This window comes from Pygocentrus nattereri, chromosome 11, assembly GCF_015220715.1.
Source record: "Pygocentrus nattereri isolate fPygNat1 chromosome 11, fPygNat1.pri, whole genome shotgun sequence".
NCBI classification, from domain to species: Eukaryota; Metazoa; Chordata; class Actinopteri; order Characiformes; family Serrasalmidae; genus Pygocentrus; species Pygocentrus nattereri.
Window position 1 is genome coordinate 32871208 of NC_051221.1, and position 22772 is coordinate 32893979.

At 40.1% G+C, this 22772-nt stretch overlaps 2 protein-coding genes across 2 annotated transcripts; one reads left to right on the top strand and one right to left on the bottom strand.

Moving 5' to 3' along the window:
* Positions 1-406: 406 nt before the first annotated feature.
* ap4e1 (adaptor related protein complex 4 subunit epsilon 1) lies at positions 407-12272 on the top strand. The gene is made up of 21 exons (XM_017706694.2): positions 407-547; positions 858-929; positions 1286-1409; positions 1511-1584; positions 1679-1800; positions 1918-2077; positions 2270-2436; positions 2749-2822; positions 2911-3033; positions 3173-3282; positions 3477-3616; positions 3795-3907; positions 3988-4106; positions 6017-6319; positions 6429-6540; positions 7606-7744; positions 8204-8456; positions 8868-9503; positions 10472-10662; positions 10903-11063; positions 11448-12272. Exons 1-21 carry the CDS (start codon positions 407-409, stop codon positions 11606-11608), a joined length of 3495 nt encoding a protein of 1164 aa, XP_017562183.1. The 3' UTR covers positions 11609-12272.
* Positions 11948-21727, bottom strand: LOC108432685 (brain aromatase). The gene is made up of 10 exons (XM_017706695.2): positions 21503-21727; positions 20639-20836; positions 19747-19897; positions 19233-19387; positions 18907-19083; positions 17376-17490; positions 17164-17275; positions 16696-16858; positions 14449-14690; positions 11948-13691 (listed from the first exon to the last, which is right to left on the bottom strand). Exons 2-10 carry the CDS (start codon positions 20769-20771, stop codon positions 13419-13421), a joined length of 1521 nt encoding a protein of 506 aa, XP_017562184.1. The 5' UTR covers positions 20772-20836; positions 21503-21727; the 3' UTR covers positions 11948-13418.
* Positions 21728-22772: the final 1045 nt, after the last annotated feature.

A 22772-nucleotide genomic window follows, 5' to 3' on the forward strand; every position in this document is an offset into this window, starting at 1 on the left:
ATGTTTGTTGTTATTGTTGTTATGTTTGTTGTTCCTATTATTAGAAAGGGGCCAACAAATTTGATTTCGACCCCACCAGAGCCATGTACGCAGCTCTGGACCCCACAAGCCTCCGAGCTATACTCACACCCTGTAATGTCGGAGAAGCCCCGTAGGAGGCGATGCTGAGCGAACTGCGTTCAACGCCACACAGACGAAGTGGAAGAAGAAGCAGCAGTGACTATGGCTGACTGCTGCAGTTACTCAGCTGTAAACACTGTAAACATTGCTCCATTCTCTGGTGTGTAGTGTAGCTGTGGGTCAGTTCTGGGTGCCTCTGTGGACTGCTGTGCTGTAGTGTCTGAGAGGACCGGACAGACCTGCTACTCTCCTCTCCGTGCGGGTGTGTGTGTCTCTCGGAGCTGCGATGAGTGATGTTGTGGAGAAAACTCTCACCGCTCTGCCCGCTTTGCTGGCGCTGGACTCTCAGCCCGGAGCCGGAAAACTCTCCTCCACCTCCAGGCTGAGACACTTAATCAGAAGCATCACTGAACTCACCTCCAAACATGTGAGTATTTGTCCACACAAGCTACACCGCCACTTTCGCACTCTTGCCTGGTTGGCTAACTAGCTGTCAGCCTGCTCGCTGCCTGTTGGTAAGCTGATGCTGGCTTCTTGTTCGATTTTTCCCGGTCCACCTTAAATCATCCCGCAGGTAACTGCTGTACCGCTTAAGGTGGAACGGCAAAAGTCGAACAAGAATCTGGCGAATAAGAAGCCAACTTCAACCTTGTTTGCATCTTAGTGTTTACTTCTTAATCCTCTAGCTGTCCAGGTCAACTCAGCAGGAGCTTTGGTTTTGTATTCCCCCTTTTTAGGAAGAGGAGAAACTCATTAAAAAAGAGCTCGCTGCTATCAAAGATCAGGTGTCATCACCTAATACCACGATGGTGAGTCTGTTTTAGTCATGTCTCAGTGTCCTTGTTATTAAAGGAATGGTTAATTTAAAAAAGCACATTTACAGTTTCTCCTGTACATTAAATGCAGGTAATCAGACATATTTGGTGCCCACAGTTTTCTTATCATAGACTTACATTGTATTAGCATCAAGTCTTCCTTGAAAAATTTGTCTTTGCAAACCGATAGTGTTTGGACTCAGGCTAAATGTGTTTATTTGATTTTCAGTAAACCATTGCTTTAAGTCTCATTAGCTGGCCGTAGTGTAGCATTTTTAGCAGCTGTAGGCCAGCGTTTCTGCATGTTCTTCACTGATACCAGCCATCCACACTCTTAACTGTATCTTCAGAGGCAGATGAGGGAGCTCATGGTAAGAGCCATGTACTGCGAGATGCTTGGATATGAAGCTGATTTTGTCTACATTCATGCCATTAAACTGGCTCAGCAAGGCACAGTACTGGAGAAGAGAGTGGGTATGTTCACCATTTAATATCAACAAAGATGTTATCAACATGCATCATTACAATCTGTAACTGATTTTCCACCTTATTTTCTACTTTCCATACAATTTTAGGTTACCTTGCTGTGTCTCTGTTTCTTAACGAGAATCATGAACTGCTTTTGCTGCTGGTTAATACAGTATTAAAGGTATGTTTAGCAATGTCAGTTTAAGAGATTCCCATTCACTGACCACCACACACAAAGTTCAATCTTCTTAAAACAAAATATGTACTATTTACAGGATCTTCAAAGCACCAATCTCATTGAGGTTTGCATGGCTCTGACAGTTGTTAGTCAGATATTTCCCAAAGACATGATACCAGCTATTTTGCCACTGGTTGAGGAGAAGCTGTCACATCCAAAGTAAGTGTGATGTACACCCGTAAATAAGCACTTCAAGTAAAAATAGGCAGGTGATTATTGGATCACATGATTACTGATTTTTTTTTCAAAAAGCCACATGTTCCACTCTGTTTTTAGGGAAATTATAAGGCGGAAAGCAGTGCTTGCTTTGTACAAGTTCTATCTGATCGCTCCTAATCAAGTTCAGCATATTCATGGCAAATTCCGGAAAGCCTTGTGTGACAAAGACCCTGGAGTCATGATGTCATCCCTGCACATCTACCTACAGATGATAAAGGTTACTAATTCTGGAATTTTCTCTCTCCATACAGACTTTTTAAAAATGTGAATTATAAATACATGCTTGTGTGAGTCCGATGAGCTTTCACTTCAACCATCTTTTTCAGCTCTTCCTTAATCACTACTGTATATGGGGCACCTACACCATCCTCTTGATCCAGAAAGACTGACATCTCTGTTTTGTTATCAGGAGAACCCTGCTAGCTACAAGGATCTGACAGGCAGCTTTGTGACCATCCTGAGGCAGGTGGTTGGGGGAAAGTTGCCATTAGACTTTAACTACCATAGTGTCCCAGCTCCATGGCTGCAGATCCAGCTGCTCCGCATCCTGTCACTGCTCGGGAGAGAAGACCAGAGGTACATATGCTGGAGTTGCCAAGCAAATACCAGTCCAGAAATGTTTACCAATAGGCAGTAGTCATGTACACTTACCAGTAGTTCATAGTCCTGATATAGTGATCAGTAGTATCCAGGTATACTGGTCCACATTGCAGATACACTGAACAATACTCTGTAGTCCAGATGCTAGGAGCAGTAGTCTGTAGTCCAGATTTGCTGATCTGACTTTAAAATGACTCTATTATTTTTGTCATCAATTAGATTCATATTCATTAGTTGCTTTTTTTTTTTAAGCTGAGCTTGATACTTAAAGGTGCTCTTTCTGAATAGCATGAGCGAGCTGATGTATGATGTCTTGGATGAATCCCTGCGCAGAGCAGAAATGAACCACAATATTACTTATGGTGGGTCACACTGAACTGTGAAGGTTTATACATATAATTATGATTCTGCTGTCATGAATCTGGCTTTGATTGTTCTCATCATTTTCAGCTATTCTGTACGAGTGTGTCAAGGCTATCTATACAATACACCCCAAAGCTGAGCTGCTGGAAAAAGCAGCTCGATGCATTGGAAATTTTGTGCTGTCTCCAAAAATCAATCTTAAATACCTGGGTAAAGATCCTACTATTCCCTTCTCATGAAATCAATCTATGTTTTTGTAAACTGTTGCAGCCAGAGTGAAGAGTTGTTGTTTTCTGCTGTAAATAAGCTGAAACTTCTCTCTGTCTTGCTCACCGTTTGAATGGTGTAGGTTTAAAAGCTCTGACATATGTAGTTCAGCATGATGCCAACCTCGCTCTGCAGCACCAGATGACTATTATAGAATGTTTGGACCACTCAGATCTCATCATAAAGAGAGAGGTGAGGAAGGAAGATCTGCTTGGCATGTGACTTTGCCATTTTAAATCTTTAGATTTTATAAACTGTGTAGAGTTATGGTAAAATTATAATAATGTGTCATTTAATTCAGGTAAATGAAATAACTGAACACTGTAGCTTAATTATTAACCAGTAATGAAGCCCTCTCCCCTCTCTGTCTCTGCTGTTGCTCTCAGACCCTAGAGCTGCTCTTCAGGATCACCAATGCTCAGAATGTCACTATAATTGTGGAGAAAATGTTAGGGTTCCTGCGCCTCTGTAACGATGACTACACCATCATTGATCTTGTGGGAAAAGTGGCTGAGCTGGCTGAGAAATATCCTTTTACTATTGCCAGACATTCCATTGCATCTGAAAAATGTAATAAATGTGTTTAAATATAGTTAAGCATCATTTATGATGGTCTTTGTATAGAACCATAAAACAAATAAATCGTAGGTCACAAATGACTTGTATAAATTGTACATTGTTACATTCCTATAAAAACCTCATACGTATGCCCCAGACAACGAGTGGTTCATTCAGACAATGAATGTGGTTTTCTCTCTTGGTGGTGACCTCATGCAGCCAGACCTTCCCAGCAACTTCCTCAGACTGTTTGCAGATGGTAAGACTAGAGCACAGAATGAGCCTTTAATTTTAAAATGATCTGATAAATGATCTGATTGGTGTGGCTTTGTGTATCAGGCTCAGAGAGTGAGGAGCAAGACAGGCAGCTGAAGCTGTATGCAGTGGACTCATATCTGGCCGTGTTAAAGGGTGACTGCTCTCATCTGCCCCAGCGCTTCCTACAGGTCATCAGCTGGGTGGGTACACACATTCACCACTTCCCTTCATTGTTGTACGTTGCTCCCTTTATTAGCTCCACGCTAATATAGGACTAGTGGCTAGAGGGCTTCAGACCTGCAGATTTGAAATACCTACTGTTACTCTTTCTTCCATTATACGCTTTCATAATATGTACCTATTCTACATTCTAGTGTATCTACATTTTAGGTATACTTTTGGCAGTGGTGGACAGTAACTAAGTAAATGTAATTCCTTACTGTACTCAAGTAGTTTTTTCGTGTATCTGTACTTGACTTAAGTATTTCTATTTTGGGCGACTTTTTACTTTCACTCCACTACATTTCAAAGTCAAATATCAGATCATCGGTCATTCCTTTTGGTTTTTGTGTGTATAAAAATGCACCATGTCAAAACAAAGAAGTGCAAAGCAAGAACACCAATCAGGGCACAGCGGTCACTTTGTTCTAAGCTGTTGGTCATACTGACCCAGTGCAGCACATGGTTCAACGTCAATGCAGCAGCGTAAAGTTTTGGGAGCACATACATCTACCTAAATGATGGAACAGCCTAACTTTGTGTAAATAGACCACACTATAGAAATATGTACGCATATGCAGTCGTGACTGGCATGTTTCTATTTTTGGGGGTTCATACAAACACTTTTATTTGATAGTAAATTAGTTTGGTTAGTTTATGTTTATGAACAGAGACCTACAGATCAATACAGTAAAGGAAAACTTAATTGTGATCCTGAGTTTAAAGCAAGTTTTTATTCAACTTGTAACTAATTTACAAAGTAATCTTAAACTGAAACATTGCTTGTTTGTAAAAGTGATTTCAGAGCCACTCGGTTCTACCTGATGGAAACTGTTTGCCTTCAGTGTTTTGTGCTTTTGATTATTTTAATAGACGTCAGCGTCACTAATTAATGACGTTCTATTAAAAGACTGTTTTACCAAGAGAGACACTGGAGGATTTTCAACTAAACTGAGTTCATGAAGTGAGTCTTGTTATAAAAATGCTAACAGGACATCAGAGCCATAATTACTCTTTTAGTACTTTTAATTTCGATACTTAAGTACATTTGAAGGCAAATACTTTTGTACATTTACTCAAGTTGAGGTCTAGAGTAAGGACTTCTGCTTTTACTGGAGTAATATTTTACCTTGGGGGTGTCTACTTTAACTCAAGTACATGATTTGTGTACTTCATCCACCTCTGACTTTTGGATGTACTCTGTTTAGAAATGTTTAAAGTAAACATGAATTAGAGCTCATAACACATTTTCGTTCCCTAATGTGATTTATTTTCAACTGAAATGTGGGGGTCTCTGAGCTAGCTCAGTATTTTCGCTCATTGGTGGTGGGGAGAGGTAGAGACGGGTAAGAGGGGAAAAAGTCCTTTTGATGGAAGATTGGGGCCAGCAAGTTTTGTGTCTTTTAAATTATGTGATATGATAAATTATGTGATATCATGTTTAAAATGACCAGGAACATTAACTAACACATTCTTTATTTTTCCCCGCTAAGATCCTTATGTATTATTTGGGTACGTTTATATACCAAAACCAGTGGTAATCCATTTTTACATGACTGTTTTCCAAGCTCTTTTCATCCCTCACAGGCTTAAACAGGCTCTTTTTTTGTTTCTGTGCCTTTAAGACTGATAAATGTAAATTAGAACCTCTGATGGGCATAATAAACTGCAGTAGGCTAAATAGGAGGATGTGTACAAAAAAAAAAGAAGGGGAAATTGAAAACGGACTATTTTTCCGTTTATGGACTATAAAGACTGGGAGGTGAATTACTGTTTTTTTTTTTTTGGAGTTTAAGTTGGAGTTCATTCATCTACATGAATCACTTATACATTTTAAACATTGCATTTGATGTAAGCACGGGTAAACACGGTCTTCTCTGTCATTCCTCAGGTCCTGGGAGAATACTCCTGCTTGAAGGAGGATGTGGACCAGCAGGAGGTCATCAGGCTGCTGAAGAAGCTGCTGGAGCAGAGGGGAGTGAGCTCAGAAACAAGAAGCTGGGCGCTATCTGCTCTTACCAAACTATGTAAAGGCCCAGGGTATGCAGAGCTGGCACTGGAGCTGGCTGAGAGCCTGTCCTCCTCCTTGGACACAGTGCTCCGGCAGCAAGCCCACGAGCTGTGCCTCCTCAGCCAGGACTCACAGCTCCACGCTAGAGTATTGCCCCATCCTGCTCCATCGGACAATCTAGAGGTGACGAATCGAATTTATTAATCAGAGATCGAAACATGTTAAGTCACTTTAAGCAGGATTACTAAAAGATTCGGTACTGCTCGCTGGTAATTGTGTGTGTTTGATGCAGGTGGACTCCTCTCTCTCCTTCCTGGATGGTTTTGTATCTGATGCTCTAGCTGCAGGAGCTGCCCCGTATAAACCACCACACCAGAGACAGGAGGAGCTGAGTCAGCAGAGAGGTACTGCCATGTGATGTACCATAGTTTTCCATGTCCTGATATGTCCTGATAAAGCCCTAATGGAAGCTTTAAATTTGTCCACACATACTGTATACTGCTACATGGATAGTGTCGATAAACTAAGAAGTGTCTTTAATAATTGATGTCAGACATCTTTGAAACTCTACATATTTTGTGTGGTGCTTCTGTACCTACTGCATTTTGCAAAATGCCTGATACAGTGGGCATTTTGGCACCCCACTCTTAATTATTCTTATAAAGTGCTCTTTGTAAGGTGCTCATAAGTTGACCTGTCTGCAAGGTGATAATTCACTGTATCTTCTGATATCAGGATTATTAATGGGGAGTTTGTACACCTTTCAATCCAGTAACTGCCTTTAGACTAGATGTTGGACCATTGCTGTTAGGATTGCATTACAGTCCTGGATGTGAAGTATTGAATTAAGCCTGAAGAATATTAGTGAGGTCAGGTTCTGATTTTACATGATTAGTTCTGAATTACAAATACTATCTAAAGGTATTGGTTGGAGCTCCATTGTTCCAGAGAACACAGTTCCACTGCTTCACAAGCCAATGATGGGAGGCTTTATATCCTTGGCATTGGGCATGGTGGCCATAGGCTCATGCCATTCGCATTTAGCAGAGCTTTCTTGTGGAGATTACACCAACTGTGTGTGTACAATTAAATGCTTGTGTCAGTAATGGGGGCAGCTTATAATAGCTAAATTTAGGGGTCTTTGAATACTGTAGACATTTAGTGTCATGCACTACTGCTTTAGTCCAGGGGTGTGGAACTTCAGGTTCCAGTTTGGTGAATTCCCTTCTCTAGCACAAAACCTGGTAAGTAACTGTTGAGTGAAGTGCTTGAGCAGGAAAATCACCAAACTGTGTCGGAATTGAACCCTCCAGGATTCTGTCCAGTAGGCAAATGACACAGCCTTAGGCTGTTGTAGTGATGTAATACTTTAGAAATGTGTAAATATGTTGGACTTCAAATGTTATACCTGCCAACTGAACATGTGATGACGCTTTATTTGATGCCTCTTCCTGTGTGTCTTTCATTAGCCCTGAGTTTGGAGCCATATGGACTGTCTCTGCCAGTCACTATGTCATCCTGCACTCTTACAGACCGACAGTCTCCCACTTTCCTCTCTATGAGCTCTGACCTCTCCGGCAACAGCACTGAACTGTCCCACAGAACAGGGTGGGTGTATACCAGCATAGAGACACACATATATGGAATAATTATTATATGTTCCAAAATGTTTAAATAAAAGAATTTTTTTTACAATATGAAATATCACATTGTACAAATGCAAAGGCAAATAATAAGAATTATATAAAACTTAATGTTTGGAAAGATGTTCAGTCTGTTAGTACTACTTTTCTCTGGCTTTCTGCTTTTTCTTTTTTTTTGCTTTTGAGTTTTGACACATCTCTGACGCTTTGTCCCATCTCTGACCCTTAATCACGCCCACCCCATGGAACTCATACATATACTCAGCATTTACAGTGTCATTATTATGCAATAACAAGATGTTTAGAATATTTTCCAGTACATAGTACTTGTAATTTTATACATATTTCTATAGTCCTGTTTCCACACTATAGTACTATTACTAGATGTTTGTGTGGTCGTGATTGAAGTGTTGTGTGTTTGCAGTGCTAACACACTCATGTTGGAGGGTGTGAAGAGAGTGTGGGGAAAGGATGGGTACATACCTCAGAAAGAGCCTTCATTAACACCAGCTGCAGTGGACGAGCCCAGTGATGTAGTTCAATCTCCCGACCAGCAAGGGGCAGCAGAAACCTCCCTCCCAGAGCCTGAGCCAGAGCCACCACAGCTGGACCAGGAGAAGCAGCAGCTGGCTTCATCACTGTTTGTTGGACTGGGCTCTCAGAACTCTATGTCTTTAGTAAGTTTATTGGGCAGAATTTACATGTGTGTGTCTTTAGAGCTTGTCACTTTTAAATTAAACTGAATCTAAAAAAACTTTATTGAAAAGCCTGTCCTTTTAGTAGGACATCACTCCAAGGACCAAAAACCGAGGTTCCGAGTTTAGCCAGCAACAAGTTATGTTTAAATTATGGTTCTTATGACCGTTTGAATGATGTTTAAAGTTTATAGTAGTAAAGTAAGCCTGCTTATGCTCATAAATGGAGACAGTATAAACTTTCTTGTCACATTTTCATGCTTTAAGCTGAAAAAACTAATAAAATTTTTAGCCATTTTCAGCTTAAATGCCTCTTCATTTCAGATAGTAAAGGCTTAGCTCAACATTTTGAAGGGATTAACTGCTTTCATTTTGCTGCTCTCTCTCTGTCAGTTGGGGAAAACCGAGGTTGCAGTGCCACGATTCAGAAGGAAGGCCCGCCAACATGAGTCGGCATCAACATCAGGCACGAGCGAGAGTTCCTCTAACTCCTCCCATTCCTCTCGCAGCACGACAGACAGCTTTTTGTATGGTGGCCTGTTAGAAGAGGAGCCAGCTACACCCATACAAAACTCATACCACACCCTAAAGCCCACCATAGCTAATGGCAGCCATGATGCTAGGCAACACAGCCAGATGGTCAGTAGCACGAGTGAAAATGAGGGTGCTGCCACTGTCAGTGCAAAAGAGGACAAACAGGCAAACTCATCTCAAATCTTAGGAAGTGATATGGTTATAGTGAGACCCAGCAAACTAGCAGAAGAATCCATAGTATCACAGAGAAACTGTAGCAAATCACTTCCGGTCGCCTTCCCCCACAGTTCTGACTCTATGGTTCTGCAGTTACCCTCCGAGCTACAAGAACTGCCTCACTCGGATGTTGTCAGCTTGACCTCTGACCCCCACCTGTCTGTCTCCTGCTGCCGTGTCTTCAGAGAAGATGCTCTGTTACTTGTTCTCCTCCTTTTCAACCCCACAGAGACGGCGCTCCGAGATGTAGCAGTCGAACTGAGCTGTGAGGAGCTGGAGGTATGATATAATTGTCATATTTGAGCTACATAGTCTTTGGTTATGTTGCAGATGTCCTTTTAACTTGTGGCTTCCTCTCGTAAGCCAAATTAGTTCTAATTTTCCAGTTATTCTACTGCCATTATAGTTTCAATTTATTTAAATTAAATTACATTTATTATAGATTTATTATTTATTATCTTATTATACCAGCCTTGTAGCCTCACCGATAACTGTAGAAAAAAACCCACAATAATTTCAAGAACATTAAGATATTAAAGTTGTGCCTTTTTGTTTCAAAGGGCCAAAGTCCTGGTCAATATTGGTAACTATTTTTTTCCCACTTTTTCTAAATAGAAGACTTTGATATAGTGTGTAAACATTGTTAAGGAATTAAAACCTGCTGTTCACATCTCAGGCCATTCAATCCACATATATGAAAACAAGCTGCAAAACAGTCTGTTTTTAATTAGTTTGTGATGTTCTTGTGATGCCATGAAAATTAGTACATTTTAATATATCTGCCTGTTCAGCCTACAGCAGTTTAGCCCTGCCTGTTCACATAGAACTTATGAGTGTTTCAGCCAGGACTGTTTTCTAACTGAGACATGGTAAAGGACATCCAGTCAGAGAAGAGCTTATTTACATATGGCAGTCTTAAAGGCACAGTAGCCAAAACAGTGGTTAATTTTAATGGATAAGACAAGATTGGAAAATGATCATGTGGGTAATTACTTCTGACTATTTTTAGTATATAAATTCATGAACATCATAAGTGGACCTAAGGAGAATGAAAAAGACAAAATGTAGGACTGGGCCTCTTTACAGGTGGAGTGGTTGTTTTACTTAGGACTTGTGTAGTTATTGTTGAAAATGTTAATTGCCATCTAATCCCCTCTTGTTATTTCATTAGCAGTGTATAAAAAGTCTTAACTAATTTTTAGAAACTCTAATTTAATTAACTTTTGACTCTTAAACCCCCCCCCAAGACGGCAAGTCTAAGAGGAAATGTCATGGAGTGTTTAGAAGGCAGGAAGTCATCGGTGTGTCGCTACACACTGCTGATGGAGAGACCACACACTCAGGTGGCCTTCACTGGATCAGTCTCGTACCAAACACAACCTGGACACACCCATATCCTGCCCTTTTCTGGCAAGCTCTCCACTGCTGACTTTATCAGGTTAGTGCAGGTGACTGCAGTAACCAGAGTGCTGCCTAATACTATCTGAACGACAGATCATATGTAGTATGCGACTGATCGTACTACATTTAATTGGTGTGATACTGATTGTATTGTTTGTTATTGTATCGCCTGGCTTTATACTGGAGTCCAAGTGCAAAATGTTGGATGGAGATCGGTGGAGTGAAGATGACTGGAATTCTTGTTTAAATGTGTTTGATGTGTGTACCTTACATTTAGGCCCCTGATGCTAAACACAGAGGAGTATGGGAAACTGTGGTTGTCCATCTCTAATGATGTGAAGCAGAACCTGAAACTGCTGACAGGTGGTGGAGATCCTCTCAGAGCCACCCTCAATGCTCTGAAGGACAGCCTCCAGCTGCATATAGTTGACATCATTGGTAAGAACATCTACACTCCATTCAAGTTTTAAGATTTTGGATTTTATTTAATTTTCTCAATTTTCTTGCAAGAATTGCATTAATAAAATGCATTGTTGCCTAAAGGTTCTGTGCTTCTGGAGTACAATAAGTACATCAGTATTTATCAGTCAGTCAGATCTAAACATCTGTACAACAGTGATAATTTTGTTTATATGTTTATGTGCCAATACCAATATGATTCTGATTCATCGTCCCTGTTTTTCTATTATTATTATTATTATTATTGTTAGTAGTAGTAGTAGTAGTAGTAGTAGTAGTAGTAGTAGTAGTAGTAGTAGTAGTAGTAGTAGTATCATCGTGGCATAATGCGGAGTGTGCTGAAGCATTCGGTTCTTCTCTCAGGGTCAGAGGGTATTGTGGCCTGTCATCTGCTCCGTGGCGGCCCCTGCCTGATGCACTGCCGTGTGCATGGTGCCTCACTGGCTGTATGGCTGCGTTCTCCTCTGCCTTCTCTCCCTGACTGCCTTCTGTACCACTGCCAGAGAGCTTTGCAGGAGCACTGAGCTTCTGGTGGACCATCTGCTGCAATGTCTTACAGCATCTTCCTTCTGCCAAGGATATGTACTCACAGTGACTGTGCTGAAGTGAAGTGAGGAACCTGTCAGTGTGGGTAAAGCAGGCTGTGGAATCTTCCTTGAAATAATGTCTGACTGTAAAGCAATACGTGTACCCTCTCTAATGCACTGCTTTATTATCTGAATAATTTTTTTCTAGTTAAGCTCAATTGCAGGGCTACAGTGTTGATACATTACAGATGTTCAGAATATATATTTATTGATTTTAATGGTTTGCTTTTTCTGTTTTTCCTTTCCTCCCCTTCAGTTAATCTCTTTTTCAAATAATTTCATTGTGTTTTGACTGTCATGGATATGGCAAACTGAGTTTACCAGTGTTTATTTTTATACTGTTTTATTTTCAGCAGTATGTGTTGAAAGGCTGCCTCTTCTTTCAAAGCTGCTGAGAAGAGATACTTAATAGAACCCTAAAAGCAAAGACAAACCTTAAGACAGATGTTACTGCTGTATAAGCGCCATAAAACAAAACAGTAGATTTCTTACTGTGGAATAGTACAATGGGGCTATTATAAAATACATCAGTATAGTGTGAATGTAAACCTGTTTAGTATATTATGATATGTTACAATAATCCATCATGGAGTTCACTGTACATAGTATTGTGTGATCATTTCATGGTGCCTTCAGCATTTTCCTGTTCTGTCATTCATGCCTTATTTTGGATCATCGCCTATTCATCCAGTTCTTGTGTTTCCAGACTGGCCAGGAGTTTGTATTTTATCTGAAATAATATTGTGTATGTGACGCGCTATATGGCCAAAAATATATGGACACCTTACTGTCACACCTATATGAGCTTGTTGGATATGATGAGCATTAACATGAGGTCAGGGCTCTGTGTTGTTATGGACCTCACTTTGTCCAGAGGGGCACAGTAATGCTGGAGCAGGAAGGCGCTTTCTGCACACAACTGCCACAAAGTTGGAAGCATATAACTATCTAAAATATTTTTGAATGCTGTAGCTTTACACTTCATTGGATCTACGGGGTCTAGCCAAATCTTGAAAACAGCCCATTATCCCTCCTCCACCAAACTTTACATTTCATCACTCCACACTTTTACTGCTCCAGGGTCCTGTTTCTGTTGTGCTACAAAGCATAGGTGAGTCTTATACACTACATTTCAGCACTGCCTTGCCCTTTGAGGTTGTGTGGTTGAGCTGATGTTGCTCCTAGATGCTTTGCTTTCACAACAGTTGTACTTACAGCTGACCAGAGCAGATGTGGGGGGGGGGGGGGAAGCATGTTAAACAAAATGCATTTATCATACCTGAAATTTTTAGGCATATTTTTTTATCACATTACCTACTTTCAGTATAAAAAACAAAGATGCATGTTTTAATCCCATTTTTATCACTTGTGTTTCTACTCAGAGGTGAAAATGAGCCTAACTTCAAGCTCTATACTCTCTTACTAAATTAGTTTCTATTGGCTCTTTTCCACGTTAAAGACTGTTTTTCCTTTCAAAATGTGATTTATGTGCTTTTTTCCCCCGTCATTTTCTCCAGGTGTCACACATTTGGAAAAAATCAACTCACTTGATCTGTGAATGGCCATAAATATGCTTCCCAAAACTGGATTTTCAATTACAAAAGTAAGATTCATGGATGTCAACACTAAAGAATACATTAAATGATCAGGGTTCTTAATCATTACTCCCTTCTACACTAGTCAAAATCTTTTAAGACCCATGTGCCACGGAAGGCTTTCGTCAAAGGCTAACAATGGACATTGCTGCTTATTGCTCCTGTACTGGGTGTGCAGTGTCATGTTGGCTGAGTGAAGTGCGGGGTATGAATCTCATGGTCAGGCTGTGTGGGTTCTCCTCCATGGGCTGCTGTGAGAGATTGTTGGTCTGTGGGATGGTGCTGACAGTACAGCCTGGTCGAGGGCACACTGTGTACCTTGACAGCAGCGTAACCAGGATGGCCTTCATCATCACCATGGCAATGTGCTTCCCCACACATGCACGTGGGCCACAGCCAAATGGCTGGAAGAAACGACTGGGCACCTGTGAGGAGCAGAGACGCTTCTGTAGTTCTGTTTGTAATGGGGGTAGTACATGGAAATCTAGTATATATTACATGGAAAACTAGTACACACCTCTTGGTTATAGAGATTTGCTTTTATCGCTGATGCGAAGGGAGGATTGGACTGATATATTATTTGTGGTCCTCGATTTATTTTTTTTCTCCTCGTGGGCTAATTAAAACAATGTTATTCTAAAGCAGAACAATCTGATCAAATAAAGCTGCCAGGCTTTATTTGATTGTTTGTATGTATATATGTGAACAGAACAGCCAATCAGAATAGAGCGCATTTACATCAACATTCATCAATATGTATCCTAAAATATATATAAAAATAAATATATCCTAAAAATAGTGTAGGTTCTTTATAACTTATATGTGAATGGGAATACTTAACTGCATTAGGCTGAATAGGAGGGGATATGCAAATTTGTTGGTTTTTGTGGCAGCACAAAAGCATTTAATTCAAATTAGGCTGTTACAGCATAATTTCCATATATGGTTGATACGTTTCGCAACCTTACTCTCAAACTGTCCTATTTAAGATGTGAGGAAGATGTTTTTATTCCTGAGAAGGGCCCTTCAGAGACCACCAAGTTAACATTAACTTTGAAAGCATGTAGTGAGTCGATAACAAGATAATAATAATCAAATTAAATCAGTGATCAACTTTTTTTTCTGTGTAATTGCCCTTTGCATTTTTTTCATATTTTAAGCATTAGTTTGTGTCTTACTCACATTGACATCAAAGTTCTCCAGATTGAATTCATTGGGTTTGAGGAAGAACTCTTTCTTGTGCATACGCCCAGTGTTCAGAATGATGTTTGTCCCTTTTGCCACCTTGTAGCCCTCGATGCAGTCGTCTTCTAGGGCTCGCCTCATGATGAAATCCACCACAGGATGGTAGCGCAGAGACTCCTTTATAAAATTCTCCATCACCGTTAATTTGTGCAGGTCGGCTGTGTCCACCTCCCGCACACCTGAAAGCACAGGTAGGTATTTTTTTTTTAAATAACTGAAAAGGGACCAGTGAGTTGGATCAGTTCCTTTACATATTATTAAGTAAAGGCATTGGGTGTGGCATACAGGAAGGTTTGATCCCTTTTTGGATAGCTGAAAGACAGATGATTGACACAGTTACCAGTTCTATACTATAGAAATATCTAGTTAATAAAGTTAATGAATCAAGTCATATTGAAGCATATCTGTTGGTTTGATTGTCATTATCTTTGGTGTAAATGGGAGTGTTTTGGATGATGTCAAATAGAGCAGACAGGTTTTGTCCTATTAGTGACAATATGATGTAATTTAAGATACATTATATTGCCAAAATTATTCACTCACCCATCCAAATCATTGAATTCAGGTGTTTCAATCACTTCCATGGCCACAGGTGTATAAAACCAAGCACCTAGGCCTGCAGACTGCTTCTACAGACATTTGTGAAAGAATGGGTTGCTCTCAGGAGCCCAGTGAATTCCAGCGTGGTGCTGTGATAGGATGCCACCTGTGCAACAAGTCCAGGCATGAAATTTCTTCACTACTAAATATTCCTGTCAGTGGTATTATAACAATGTGGAAGCGACTGGGAACGACAGCAACTTGGCCATGAAGTGGTCAGCCACGTAAAATGAGTGGGGTCAGTGGATGCTGAGGAGCATAGTGCGCAAAGGTTACCAACTTTCTGCAGAGTCAATCGCTACAGACCTCCAAACTTCATGTGGCCTTCAGATTAGCTCAAGAACTGCATAGAAAGCTTCATGGAATGGGTTTCCATGGCCGAGCAGCTGCATCCAAGCGTTACATCACCAAACACAATGCAAAGCATCGAATGCAGTGGTGTAAAGCGCTGCCACTGGACTCTAGAGCAGTGGAGATGTGTTCTCTGGAGTGACAAATCTCACTTCTCCATCTGGCAATCCGATGGACGAGTCTAGGTTTGGCAGTTTGGCCAGGAGAATGGTACTTGTCTGGCTGCATTGTGTCAAGTGTAAAGTTTGGTGGAGGGGGATTATGGTGTGGGGTTGTTTTTCAGCAGTAGGGCCCGGCCCCTAAATTCCAGTGAAAGGAACTCTTAATGCTTCAGCACCAAGAGATTTTGGACAATTTCATGCTTCCAACTTTGTAGGAACAGTTTGGGGATGGCCCCTTCCTGTTTCAACATGACTGCACACCAGTGCACAAAACAAGGTCCATAAAGACATGGATGAGTGAGTTTGGTGTGGAAAAACTTGACTGGCCTGCATAAAGTCCTGCTCTCAACGTGATCGAATACTTTTGGGATGAAATAGAGTGGAGACTGTGAGCCAGGCCTTCTCGTCCAGTATCAGTGTCTGACCTCACAAATGTGCCTCTGGAAAAATGGTCAAAAATTACCCTTGTGGAAAGCATTCCCAGAAGAGTAGAAGTTATTATAGCTGCAAAGGGTGGGCCAACATCATTATAAACCCTATGGATTATGAATAGGATCTCACTCAAGTTCATATGTGTGTGAAAGACGAGCAAAAACTTTGGCAATGTAGCTATTAATGAAGTTTTAAAAGTGTGCAAATCAATAAAATACAATTGTATGCAAAAGTTTGAACACCCCTGGTCAAATGACATATTTAAAATGACATTTTACAATAATTTACTGCATCCTCTGAAGTGAAAAAACTTACATTTTAAATGTAAGTTTTAGTGCAAAACTTCTGTTGAATATATGGGGGAAATAAATACAATGTGCCATAGGTTTCACACAAACAACATTTAATGTTTTTTCCCAGTATGTTAAATTCAGCAAATAAATGGAAATTGTTCATTAAAATGTGCAAAAGTGTGTTCACTGTAGAGGATGTGTTCACTTACTGTCACAGAAAAAGCAATAAAACATGTATTTTGACCAGGGGTGGCCAAATTTCTGCATATGACTGTATTGTACGATGTTTATTTACTTTAAGATGGTAGGCCTTATGTGTAAGGTCAGTCATACAGTAAGAGGGTTACCTAACACAGACTGCATCTCCTGCACTACACGCTGCTCCACTGCAGAATTCTGCTTCAGCAGCACTAACATGAAGAACAGACTGATGGACAGAGTGTCTGGGGCAGCAATCACCATCTCCAACACGCACTGCCTCACGTCATCCAGTGATAGCTCTCCATGGTCCTGAGAGTGCATCATACACATGCATCATACAAATGCTGTCATAAAACAGTCAATTTTATAGGAAAGTAAAAAAATCAGCTTTGGTTTGGTGAACATTAATATAACCAAACAAATTCCAATCCATTTGGGTTCATTTCTGTTGGTCAATTTACTTTAACATACTCAGACAATGTAGAGTACAGCTGGTGTTTTTAAGAGAATAAGATTAAAAAGCTAACAAATTAAGAGGTGTTGATGTAACAGGGACAATATTCTGTGCTCTTTTTCATTGTGCTGCATGTCAGGTGTTTCCAGTATGAACAAACCTGAGCAAATATCAGCTCTGTCGCAAAGTCAGTCTCATCCAGCTTCTCCATTGCGTTGATCATTTTGCGTTTTTGCTCCACAAGTCTTCCCATCTCCTCCTGGAGCTCTTTCCTGTAAGAGGGTAGGATCTTGGGTTAAAATGTTGGAATTTGGCTAAGAAGATGTCCATTCAAGGTTTTTTTTATCGTTTAAGGTTTTGTGAAGTACTAACGCTGATTGATGATGTTTTCTGCAAATCCAGTCCAGCCTGAAGAAAATGTCTGGCTGGATCAGAACTGTTTGCCAGGTGTCAAAGTATTTGTGAATCTTCAGTAGCAGCTCTTTCTCTGTCCAAAAATAGGAATTAAATAGTGGAGTCTGTTTTGGCTGGTTTGAATACAGTTATGTGTGAAGTCTGGAACTACACAGAGCTGATGGGTGTGCACTTTATGCAAAGGTTTGGGCACCCTATCAAATGACATGTTTCGTTGAAGTTTTGTTGAATACACTCTCTACAGAGAACACACTTCTACTCATTTTAATACACAATTACCATTTACTTGCTGAGTTTAACATAATAAGAAAAAATAACATATTAAATGTGGCCAGTGTACTAGGGCTTTACCCTTTTTTTCTCTTTAATGATGACTATGTCTTGGCTGTTTCTTTCCCACAGCAGATTTTCCTTTCCATGTGCACAGCTGCTAAAAAAGGTTCTACAACATTGGTTTAATCCTACTTTTCCTTTACTTAATACTTAGATTTCTAGTACTTTGTACACAATACATGAGAGATTGTGCACCAGGCTTCAGGGAGCTACAAGCAAAACTGTTGATGTTTGGTTTAATACTATTTTGTCTAAAATCTAATATATCTGTTTCTTTTGTCGTTATTGACATTGTTTCCAATATTATTGCAGTCATTATCACTCTGATGATATTTGTTGTGCCAGCTATTATTCATATAATAATTATGACTATTCATCATATTTTAGTTCTTGCTTTCTTTCTTGCTTAATAATACAACACTATCATTTATCATATTGCTCATCTCAGCATTAATTTATCTTAATATATAACTAAAAGTGTTGCTCTCAAAACAAGTAACCTGTTTTATCCATCCATTATCTAAGCTGCTTCTCCCTCAGGGTCACGGTGGGGGTGCTGTCATCAGGCAGAAGGCAGGATACACCCTGGACAGGTCGCCAGTCCATCACAGGGCAGACAGACAGACACAGACAGTCACTCACACCCAGGAGTAATTTAGCATGTCCAATTGGCCTGACTGCATGTCTTCGGACTGTGTTGAGGAAACCCATGCAGACATGGGAAGAACATGCAAACTCCACACAGAGAGGACCCCAGTCACCCGGCCAGGGAATCGAACCCAGGCCCTCCTCAATGTGAGGTGACAGCGCTACCCACCGCGCCACCATGCCAACCGACCTGTTTTACGTTTTTCCAAATAGGTATATATTGTGCACTGTAATTTGCCATTTTCACACGTGATCTATGTAGACGACTTACTTTCACTTAGAAAATCAACAAAATGTCATTTCATCTGGGGTGCTTAAATTTTTACAGATGACTGTAGCTCATTTCTGATACTCTGAGTTTAAGGCCAGTCTTGTTGCCAAATATGTGGCAAAACAGTCTCTGTTGAAATGCTTTGCAATTTTCATCCCATTTGAAACAGAAGTTCAGTAAATGTTTATTAAAAATACAGTGTGGCTGCATGTTTACAGTTTAAAGTGTTAGACTGACCACTGAGAGGGATTCTGAGGAAGAGTCTGTTGGAGATGTCCACCACAATACAACGCAGCAAGTTAAGAACGTCCACATGGCCGGAGGAGTCAGTGAGATCACACAAGACGTCAAGGTGCTTGTTGGTTGCTTTAACACACACACCCACCGTCCTCTGGAGAGCAGGGCCAGTCAGGGCTTTACCACACATGCGTGCACACAAATACATGTGTGAGAGACACTATTTGGGATCAATACTCATTTGTAATCAGAATTCAGTGTTTTAAGCTGCTTGGGTCTTCAAAGATGTACCTAAACATTAACTAAAAGCAAAAAAAATGACTCACCCTTGGCAAAATATGTGCGGACTTTTTTCCAACGCAGGATGTTGCTGTTGAAGATAATGCCTTGCTCGTCCATGCCTATACATCTCAGTCCACTCTTACTGGCAAATCTAGCAATGTAATTACTGCTCTTCAGAACATAGTACACAGCAGAGGCCCTGAAACACAGTCCCACAGTGTTTTTGGGATGTTTTAGTGTAAAAGCTGATGTTTGACTGATTGCTATTCAGTGCAGTAGCATCCATCATTTCTCACACTCATTTTGCAGGCTTCCTATTTTCCATTTTGTCTAACTTTGTGTTTTTTTTCTCTAAAATGTCTAATGGAAATTCAAAATTCAAAAACATAACTAAAGCTAGTGTTAAAAAATTTTAAAAGGATATAAAGGCTTTTTGATTGTGCCAGTGCAATGATGGGCCCAAAAGGGGTGACAAATGAATAAATGTTAGTGAAAAAATATTGCTACGAATAAGATTATAAACACAAACATTTTTCCCATCTATATTAGGCAGCTCACTTGCTTAGAATGAGTGTCTCCTCTCCCTGGATCCAAACCCGAGTCATGTCGCCGTATCGTTCATTGTAGTAATTGCAGGCTGTGCCAATACCAGTCCACAGAAATCTACAATAGCTCAGAATGGGGCCAAGTCCCAACAACCAAGAGGGACCTGGGAGAAACAGTGAAAATGATAAGCTGCAACAAGAGTGTTTGAGGGTCTGAGATCTGACTGGGGTGAGTGCAGTACCTAATCTTTACAGAAATGGAAGAGGTTTACTGCCTTAGCTAAACCTTAGCCTTAGCTAAACGGGTATGATAAATGATCTCTTTCTTTCCTGCTTAAAGGTGCAGTGTGTCAGATGTAGTGGTATCTAGCAGTGAGGTTGCAGATTGCAAATCAACTGAAAACCCCTCCCTCACTCCCCCTTTCCAAGTGTGTAGTAGAACCTACTGTCACTGCATTTTTTTCTGCCACAGCCTATCCAAATTCATTTCGCTTCTTTACGTTTTTGCTTGTTTAATAAACTTGACCTTCCATTTGGGTTCCTCATAACACAAAACGTTTAGCCAGCACCGGCAACAACCACTGATTGTTCAGTTTTCTGTCTCTTCCAACTAGTGCTTTAGTGCCACCACATTCAGGCTACCGCTTGAATATAAAAATGTGAAAGGTACTCTTTAGAGCCAGTGTTTTGTTTGTTCGTTCTGGGCTACTATAGAAGCATGGAGGCCTCGGTTGGAAGAGGAAATGTTACCTAAGCTAACGAAAACACAATGATTCACAGTTATAGGTGATTTATAAATTAATGAAAACATGTTTTTGTATACTATATTCCATTTCTGCTAATTGATCCTGGTAAATCTTACACACTGCAACTTTAAAGTCATCTACAGAAATATTAGAACTCACCTGGTACAGCAGATTTGTCTCTTCTTTTGTAGGCTAATAAAGTCAGCAGCAGAAACAGCATTAATGATGCTATGATCCCCAGTCCTGCCCCAACCAGTCCTGCTTTGACATTGGCCTGATTGGGTAGCTCCATCCTAATCTTCCCTGCTTATATATCTGAGCCACTCCTCTTTAAGGGTCAGTCAGAGAGGGACTCCTCTGAAAAAACACCAAGTAATTGAAAGTTTGTTAATGTGATCAGTGGTCTTCAGTATGAGTTGAAATCCTGAATTTCTCCCTTATTCTCACCCTGTGATTTTAAAGCTCTCTACTCTGACTTTGAATGATGTGGTCCTTGAGAATAAGGGAGCGATTGAAGGGATTTGGCAGCCTGCCATCCAGTTTATGAAGTTCTTCAAATCGGGCTTCATGTGGTTGCAACAGCTAAAACGACCCAGAAGAATCTCATATGTCTTTCATTTTATCCAGATGTGAAGTGTTTAATAAAAAGGCAGATACTTTTATAAATATAAAATGAAGCTATAATCTCAATCCACCTGAGCCAGGCCTCTGTAGCACTAGCCTACATTAAAAAAAGGAGTAGCATTAACCTGCATTAAAAAAACTGTACAGGCTTGCCTTCATGAATAGTTAGTCAGTTCAAGACAGAATGTTTAACTGTCCCAAAAAAAACCTGTATTCACAGTACCCTACTGTATTCAGTAAACTCAGTTTAAATCAGTCAGTTTAATCAGTTAATCAGTTGGTTCTAATCAACTATAGTCAATTCTAGTAAACTGAGAGCATTTTATAGAAAGCAAAACTGAGGTTTGAATGAAAGAATTAGGCTAAAGTAAATACTCACTTCATTGAAGATTTTCTTACCTGCAAACAGAAGACCCCACTGCAGAATCTTCCCAAGCTGCTGGTCCTTTACTTGACTGACCAAGTTAGTCTGGCTGATGTGTGTAAGCTCTCCTCATTTAAAGTTGATCAGTTTTACATCACATCTCTTCAAGTTTGGAAGAAGGCCTTTTAAATTCACTGTTGCCTGGATACAGCTCGTACTTTGGTTGAGAAAAGCTATTGAGAGGCCGGCGTATTCTGCCTAACTTGTCTGGTGCTGAACAATAGAGCAGTGTTGAACTTAGAGTAGAGGCAAGTACAACAGGAACGCACACGAAGCAAAGTGAGGGGGGGTAATATTGATGGGGTGTTAGCCCTGTCACGCATGACAGTACCCGTTTCCTTTTCTTTTTGGCGTTGAATTCATCTTTGAATGAAAATTAAATTTGTTTCTGTTCCAAAGCCTCTCTAAATCCTTCAACTGAAGAGGCTTTTGAAGATACAGGTCAGCCTGACCCAGCACCACAATGCATGAATGAAGCTTTTACCTCTTAAGAGGCTGCAAAGGAAGGGAACCAATTACTGTACTGATGCTTGTGGGACATTTTTGGTTATTTATTGTTTTTTTTAACCATTGTGTTTCCTTTTAGAGCATCCTTATCACTATGAAAATGATTTATTTCTTACATCACATCATCCACTGTCTGCACTGAGACTATAGTATGCATAAATTAATGAGTTCTTTTGTTTTTATGTTTTTTTTAAATTTTTTTTTTTTATGCCTGCCTCAGAAAATGTCTTTGTGGCTATTACAATACAATGGCTTGTGTTTACACAGTGTTAGTGAAGTATAGCAGCAACACACACTGCTGCCAACTCATCTTTGGTTCAGACAGGACAAGCCATTTATTGTATCTCCTTCAAGAATATGTTCTTCAGTGTTGTGCAGGTCAGCGTATTTTGTTATTTGTTAGGATAAATTAAAAAAAAAAAAAAAAACAACATCATTTGGTAACTCTCACCCTGTTTTTTCCTCCATATGTAAAACACTCAGTAGTTTTCAAATGCAGAATGCAGAAATCCCAAGCAAAGAGCTGAATATTTACAACTTATATACAAGTTAATACAGCATGAAATGTTCAGGATGGCCTTAGATTACATTGTTGTGGCCTATGGATGATTTTTTGTCCCACTTGCAGGTAATTGTTAAAGAAATTAATCCCTATCACCCCCTACTTGCTTACTGTATTACAGAATGTCTATTCTCTAAGAGACTCTATATCCTCAATGCTGGAACACTGCCTTTTTG

Bases quoted from the DNA above. Each gene is read 5' to 3' on its own strand.
- LOC108432685 (XM_017706695.2), bottom strand. From the start codon at position 20,771: ATGGAGCTACCCAATCAGGCCAATGTCAAAGCAGGACTGGTTGGGGCA. The intron at 19,084-19,232 runs GTGAGTCATTTT...TGTGTGGTAAAG, and splicing joins CCGCACATATTTTGCCAAGG to CCCTGACTGGCCCTGCTCTC. The intron at 14,691-16,695 runs GTAACCCTCTTA...CTGTGCTTTCAG, and splicing joins GGAGATGCAGTCTGTGTTAG to GTGTGCGGGAGGTGGACACA.
- ap4e1 (XM_017706694.2), top strand. From the start codon at position 407: ATGAGTGATGTTGTGGAGAAAACTCTCACCGCTCTGCCCGCTTTGCTG. The intron at 2,437-2,748 runs GTACATATGCTG...CTTTCTGAATAG, and splicing joins CTCGGGAGAGAAGACCAGAG to CATGAGCGAGCTGATGTATG. The intron at 3,283-3,476 runs GTGAGGAAGGAA...TGTTGCTCTCAG, and splicing joins ATCTCATCATAAAGAGAGAG to ACCCTAGAGCTGCTCTTCAG.